Source organism: Aplidium turbinatum, chromosome 1, assembly GCF_918807975.1.
Source record: "Aplidium turbinatum chromosome 1, kaAplTurb1.1, whole genome shotgun sequence".
NCBI classification, from domain to species: Eukaryota; Metazoa; Chordata; class Ascidiacea; order Aplousobranchia; family Polyclinidae; genus Aplidium; species Aplidium turbinatum.
In genome coordinates, this window is record NC_137472.1 from 47,446,276 (window position 1) to 47,454,321 (window position 8,046).

The window sequence follows — 8,046 nt, forward strand, 5'->3', positions numbered from 1 at the left end:
ATTCAAATCTAAATTCCCCCCCTATAAATTTAGTTTGTTAAAAACTCGTTTACATTAATATTTTAATCTAAGTCTTGGAAAATAAACTAAACTTTCGCTAGTAATAAGCTTTTTAGCCTGTACGCCTAATATTCCTTTTCATACTAAAATAATTTAATTAATGAAGAACGTTGCTGAAAAGTATTTTATTCAAAGAATACACTCAATCAAAATACAGTATAAGAGTCAGTGCATTTAACAGTCTGTGTGAAGCTTGTGATTTGTTGTTTTGACAACTCATGAATGTGGTGGAAGAATAGTGGAAAGAGCACAACGAATATCATTCTCCACGTCTAATCTGTTTCGCTCTTTTGTTTTCATTTCCAAGAGTTGAAAAACCTGATTCGCATAGATAAGTGAAAGCAAACGGGAGGATATTTCGAATAGCTTTCTCTGCCACTTTGGGATAGAAATTACACATTATTGGCCAAAATCTAGTGATTAATTTTTCTCTGAATAAGTCTTTTGCGCAAGAAACCGTTTTGAGTTGTAAAATTTCATCCTGCAATTTATCTGGAAGGTTTTTCATCAACAATGTGAATGAATTTCCTATTAAATCAAGCTCATCGTCATAAACTTCAGGAAAATATCGAATGAATTCCAGTTCTAATGCTGTGAGATGTTGCAAATCAATTCTTTTTCCAACTCTGGAAGAACTTGTTCTTTGCCGTCAACAAGCAGCACCGATGACAATTCTTTAAACATGGTAACATGTTCAATTGTTCATTCTAACTTGAACATGTTACCATGTTTAAAGAATCATCATCGACTTTAAAGAATTGTTCATTCTAACTTTTCTCTTTCAATTATCAAGCTTGCTGGTGAAAACTACCAAAGCATCTTTAAGTGCTGAGCGGTACTGGCATCTGCTTCTTGAAGGGCCACCCAAGCCAGGATGGTCGAAAGGTAGAGGCCAGACAAAACGTAGTCCCCCTCGACCAGGACAGCAGAGCCTTCTAGTATCTTAAGACAACTCCTAATAACAGTGACATTAATCAATCACTCACTTCCAACCTGCCTTGAGCCAGCATGGAAGCAGTAGGCCTACAGCTTGTAAATTCACATGGTAGCCTACCAATATCTCAATGACTCAAAGATACAGATAACCCATGTTGAATTGTTGATGCGCAATCTGCTTTGAACGGAGATGGCGATTGGATATATACCGTATATTGGTGTTTTTCCCTTGCATTTTCAGATTTAGTTAATTCAATGGACCAAACAAATAAGCAAGTAACCTAATCCATTTGTCATCATTCAGCAATGCAACAAATTCCAATTTTATTTAAAGGTCAAAAAATAATTTAAGCTCGTCTATGAGCTCAAACACTCGTTTGGTTACGTTTCCTCTTGAAAGCCATCGAGTATTTGAATGAAAAAGAAGTAGGCCTACGTGATGGCCTGCATCCATGTCAGTGCACAGTTGCTTAAATAATCGGAAGTTAATCTAATAATAATTTCCTCTTTAACACTCTAGTGTAGGCCAACTTACGAGGCTTAAAAAGGTTTACATTTCCTAAAACCAAATTCCCCCCTAAAAATTGCAAAATTCCCCCCCTAGTGGGGAATTCACCCCCGGTTGGGAACCACTGGCCTAATTACTAGGGCTAGGGCCTATCATATGGCGACAAAACCCTGCGAATAACAAGAGATTAAATGTAGCCTACTTTTGTTTTATATCTGCTAATTTGATTTTGATATTATGCAGTCGGTTTTGATATTAGGCAGTCGGTTTTGATATTAGTCGGTCGGTTTTGATATTAGTCAGTCGATTTTGATATTATTCTGTTGGTTTTGATATTAGGCAGTCGGTTTTGATATTAGTCAGTCGATTTTGATATTACTCAGTTGATTTTGATATTATGCAGTCAGTTTTGATATTAGGCAGTCAGTTTTGATATTAATCAGTCGGTTTTGATATTGAGCAATCGATTTTGATATTAGGCAGTCGGTTTTGATATTGGTCAGTCGATTTTGATATTAGTCAGTCGGTTTTGATATTAAGCAGTCGGTTTTGATATTAGTCAGTCGGTTTTGATATTAAGCAGTCGGTTTTGATATTATTCAGTCGGTTTTGATATTATTCAGTCGATTTTGACATTATTCAGTCGATTTTGATATTAGGCAGTCGATTTTGATATTATTCAGTCGATTTTGATATTAGTCAGTCGGTTTTGTTATTAGTCAGTCGGTTTTGATATTCTTCAGTCGAATTTGATATTATTCAGTCGGTTTTGATATTAGTCAGTCGGTTTTGTTATTAGTCAGTCGGTTTTGATATTCTTCAGTCGATTTTGATATTAGTCCGTCAGTTTTGATATAAGTGAACTGATTATTTCAATCATGTGTTGATATTGGTGATGTGATGGCAACGATGCTGAGATGGTATTCATATTGCGATGATACTGTTGTGGTGGTGATACAACTACTAGGATGGTATTGACACGTGGCTGATATAAGTAACGTTTAGGTTACGTTCCTTCATTGATATTGCTATGGTGTAGCTCCACGGCTGCTTTTGTGATTAATACTACGGATTTGATATTATTCAGTTGCTGTTTTCAGTCTGTTGTTGGTACTAATGGTGGAGTCCTCACTGTCACACACTCACACTATGGTAATTCTAATATAGCTGTTTTAAATTAGCTATTCAAAGAAATAGAAAGGATATTAATCCCACAACTAAATCAAAATTACATCGGCCTTCAGTCAGTTTAGTTTATTTTGTTCTGTTGGCAAAGAAACAAAAGTAGACAAAACACATAATAATTCGCACAAGGATGGCAGTGAAAGACCAAAAGGCTACCAAAGTTAGCTGCCACAGAAACATTTAAACAAAACGCCAAAAATTAGAAACATTAATACTGTAATACCGATTAAAAAGATAAACGTAAGTGCCATATGGTACTTGATCCAAGCATCAGATAATAAGAAGATAATGTTTTGATTATACAGTCTTTGGTACTAACGAAAGTAGGGTGGCCAGTTTCTTTAACTGCCACCTTTCCTTCAGCTACTATACCTGCTCAATTTATTACACTCTGGGTAGAGGTGAGCACTTGAGCAGTGTTATCAACATAATAACTAATATTAACATTACTACGTTACAACTAGTACTGTGGCCTAATATCGTAACTATTAATAATATTATCATGTTGTTGTTTTACTTAGGTACGGTATAGAAAATCACGTTTTTACCAAAATTGTATTTGTATAGGCCTATATATATATTGGTACCGGTAATAGTATACGTTGTGGTTATATTTACACTACCGTATATAGTGTAATAATAACCTCAATAGTGTTGTCAGATAAGGAATTCTGCTCTAATTTGAGGAACGTTTAAAGCTGTTGAAAACAAAAACTTGTATATATTGTGGAAATATTTTTAGTCCTGGGCAAAAAATCAAAGCCCTAATCTTATTCCTACCTCTAACCCTTACCTTAACCCTTCCTAACTTCAGGGCTGCGATTTTTTTCTTTCTTGTCAAACAACCAAAAATTCTGCGTTTGTTTGTCAAATAATGGTATGACGTCACAAGAGTCAGATTATAAGTATTTGGCCACTGCGTGATAGAGAATTTTTCCTTTGGCATTTTTTTAGTCTTGCTTAGTGCGTTAATGGTTATGCACGCACCCACAATCCGCATGCAAACACAGTTAGGAGCGAAACATGCAAGTTACCAAGAAACACAGTGTATTAAACACAGCGAAGATAAAGCAAAAAATGAACTGCAGATAAAATTGAAAGAAAACGGAACAATACCACAATAATACACAACAACGGCGTAATGCTACAGGCCTACAACGTTTAAGTTGTGCCGAGATGGCAAACAAGCCTCTTTGTACAACATTGCAACAAACTACATGCAATCACATAAAGTAACACAAGAACGAATTAATTAGGCAGTGGCTATTTGACCGGCACCGGTCTTTGAATCTGTAACACTATTTGACCGGTCATGACGTCACTATATAGGCATTTTTTCTTTTACTCTTTCAAAGCAAAAGACGAAAAGAGTGCCTATATAACTTCTAAATTCGGCAGTTATGTTTAACTGATTCTGTGGCACGTAGGATAAGTCTCCGGCTGGTGCTCCAGAGGGAATGAGTTCGATACTACGCAGAAGTGTTCTTTAATTTTTAACAAAATTTTGAATTTGACCCGAATTGGTTCAATTGTTAGGCTGCTGCATTTTTGTGGTTAATTTTTAATTTGAGTAGCCTACAGCTCAATTTTTTATGTCTTTTTCAACTATGAGTAATAAAGTTAGACTTTTTAATTTTCTGGAATTTGAGAATTTCTCTGGATAATTTTCCGTTTGTCATAAGAGGATGTGACTGTGTTTGCCGATCGACGTATTACATTTTTGCGTCGTTTGGCAAACACAGCCACATTTTCTTAAGACCAACGGAAAATTATTCAGAGAAATTCTTAAATTCAAGAAAATTAAAAGATAAAATTAAGTAATAAAGTTAGAGTTTTTAATTTTCTGGAATTTGAGAATTTCTCTGGGTAATTTTCCGTTTGTCATAATTTTCCGTTCGTCATTACATTTTTGCGTCGTTCGGCAAACATGGTCACATCCTCTTATGACGAACGGAAAATTATCCAGAGAAATTCTTAAATTCAAGAAAATTAAAATACTCTAACTTTACCGTATTACTCATATTTGAAAAGACATTAAAAATTGGACTGTAGGCTACTCAAATTGAAACTTGACCACAAAAATGCAGAAGCCTAACGATTGAGTCACTTTGGGTCAAAATTTAGTTGAAAAAAAAAAAAACGCTTCCGTGTAGTATCGAACTCATTCCCTCTGGAGCACCAGCCCGATATGTATCCTACACGCCACAGAATCAGTTGAACATAGGTGTTGAATTTAGAAGTTATATAGGCACTTTTCTCGTCTCTTGCTTTGAAAGAGAAAAAGAAAAAAATGCCTATATAGTGACGTCATGACCAGTCAAATAGTGTTTTAGATTCAAAGACCGGCACCGGTCAAATAGCCACTGCCAATTAATTAATAACAGTGAAAAGGAAAGAATAATTAGTAACAACACAAACATTAATGCCAGGGCATGCTTGCTGCTAGATCTTGATATTGCTGCCTCTGTATGACTTTAGAAATGATTAATAGCCTATTGTACAAATTTATTTAAACACATTTATATTTAACTGGCGCAAGAAAGTTTACGTAAGTCAGTACTTTTATGATTGCATGACATGATGCCCCCCCCCGATTGTTTCTCGACCTGACGACGTTTAGTCCTCTCTCAGTTTTTTCCTTGTATGTTCTTTTTTTTCCCGTAAGGCACGGCGTTTGTCGAATAGTGATGGCGTGTGTTGAGTGACCTCGTCACCGAAAAAGGCAAAAATGCCTAACTTTAATCCTAACTCTGGCAACACCTGATTGTAACCATGGAAACAAGTGTGGAAAAAGAGCCACTACCAATTGATATACAGTAGAATTCGCCTATAACGGCACCTCTAGGGGATTTGCAAAAACTGACGTTATAGCCGAATTGACGTAATAGACGAACTACCGCAAACTATTCCACAACTGTTTTTTGATTAAAGAAAGAGGTGTATAATCCTATCAGGGTTACTGTGTACCACCAAACTGACAAAGAGCTGGCAGAAAATACAGTAAACAAAGAAATTGTTTAAAAAAAAATAACCTACAGCGAAAGGTACAGAAAATTTGCGCAATACAGCTCGTTACATACAGTAGTAGAAAAGTTCATTGTTTATTAGCAAAAAAGGCATTGATCTTGAGCTGTTTCGGTTTTGACACGGATTTGACACAGCTGTAGAGCTGTTTTTTACACGTAATAGTTTTTCACGCAGAAAAAAGTTACTTAGTTTATACAGTAGGCTACTGCACGTACATTGTACAACTGTTGCTTTGGGTTGTTTAAAGGTCACCTGTAGAGCTGCTTTTTACACGTGATAGTTTTTCACGCGGGAGAAAAGTTAATTCAGTTAAAGTCCCTGCTGAGAACGACGTAGCAAAATAAAGGGAAGACATTTTGCAAGCAGCAGCGCTAACTGGATTAAAAGACTGACAGTTCGTGGTGAAGGTGATGGCTTAAAGTGACGTTATAAACAAACAAAAGACGTCTGGGGACCAATAAAGGGTGCTGTTACATGCGAATTGACGTTATAGGCGATGCTGTTGCAGCCGAACTACAATGTATGTAAAAGATAGGAATTCTGCCTGGACCGAGCAAAATGTGACGTAATAGGCGAATTGACGTTATAAACGAAGCCGTTATAGGCGAATTCTACTGTAATAACAATAACAAAACAAGGCAACATAAAGAGTAAGACTAATGTGCAAAGAAATAAGCAAATGACATATATTTTAGAAATGATTAATAGCCTATTGTACAAATTCATTAGAACACATTATATTTAAAAATATGAAATTGCTATTTTTATGGTGCTGCTTGCGATCAGAAAATTTTATTTTGTCATTTACTGTATGTTGCCAGAGCAAGAGTTTTGTTCTCTGCCCAGGACTCAAAATTTCCCAATTACAAGTTTTTGTGTTCAACGACTTTAAAGTTTTCTCATATTAAAACAGATTTTCTTATCTGGCTACATTAGGTTTGTCAACCTAGCCACGTCCTAAAAGTATTATGAGATGTTTGTTTTATTTGTTTTGGTGTATCATCCCATAGTGACACTTCATTGAAACATAGCATCTTTTCACCAAAGTAGTATTGCAGGTTCACACATTGGCAAGGCCTGTACAGTGTCCATATAGGTCACTATATGCTATGGACTCATTTGATTATTCCTTGTATATACTAATTTTGAACTGTCCTATTTTATTATTCTTTAACCATAAACAGATAAAACCAAGCAACCACACGGCATTTAACATAATATAATTTATTCAACATAAACTACAAACGTTTTCGGCCATACACAATTACACATGTTAGCCCTTTTCAAGTAACAAAAAAATAACTGATTTTACATCTACATTGAAATAAATAACTAAAACGAAATGCATAAGAATGAAATGGCAAAGCAGAGGAGAAAGGCACATCTCATGGCGGTTAATTCCGCGATGCAAACACGCATCATAATTACTCCAACTTTTAAAAGTCTTTTTCTGTTTCAGTCATCTCGTTCGGTTGTTGCTCTTTTTACTGGAGTTGCTTTATTCTTTAGTAGTAAAACAATGAATACAACTAGGAAATATGCTGTTTCGTGTTACCGGGCTCTTAGTAGCACACATTGTTTGACACCAATTCACAATTCAGCAGTCAAGCTATCAACTGCTTTTGTTGGAACAAAAACTTTTAGTTCTCCTTCAAGTTGCAGAAGGTATATTCCAATACGCTATACCCAACAATGGCTGCACAAAGAGCAGAGAAAAGAATATATTGTGCCCTTTAAAGATCTTAAACAATTAATAGACAAAGATGAGGTTTATCTTGTGGATGTTCGTGAACCATCCGAAGTTGAAGCTGGAAGAGTGCCATCAAAGAGGTATGTGAACATTCCTCTTGGAGCAATTTTTCGGGCTTTGCAGATGTCAAATGAAGAGTTTGAAAAAAATTATGGATCACAAAAACCTGAAAAACATGCTATGGACATAGTTTTTATGTGCTACAGTGGAATTAGAAGCACATTTGCCCTTCAAGCTGCACAAACCATGGGTTATACGAAAAGTAAGCATTTTCCAGGAGGGTTACAAGAATGGAACCAATCACATGAAAAAAGTCAACCTTGATTGTTAATTTTAATTAATGTGTGTTTGTTAGTGCACATATGTGCTAGCTGAGTAGTGAGTACACTAGGGTGCATCATCTGCCCTTTTTTGTTTAAATTTTGTTCTGCAGTTGTCAGAAGTGTTCCTTTTGTCAAAGTAAACACACCTGTGAAGTTTTATGCGAAATGATTTGGATCTAGGGGTACCACATCGCAAATGAATTTTTGACATATAGACGTCAAGCGAAACATGCAAAAAGCCTAGTTTCAGATGGCAT

At 35.8% G+C, this 8,046-nt stretch overlaps 1 protein-coding gene across 1 annotated transcript; it reads left to right on the forward strand.

Annotated features, from left to right (window-relative positions):
• The first annotated feature begins 7,235 nt into the window (after window positions 1-7,235).
• Window positions 7,236-7,790, forward strand: LOC145766478 (thiosulfate:glutathione sulfurtransferase-like). The gene has a single exon (XM_082578204.1). The coding sequence runs from the start codon at window positions 7,236-7,238 to the stop codon at window positions 7,788-7,790; it is 555 nt and encodes a 184-aa protein (XP_082434330.1).
• Window positions 7,791-8,046: the final 256 nt, after the last annotated feature.

Coding starts and splice junctions, on each gene's coding strand:
- LOC145766478 (XM_082578204.1), top strand. CDS start 7,236: ATGAATACAACTAGGAAATATGCTGTTTCGTGTTACCGGGCTCTTAGT.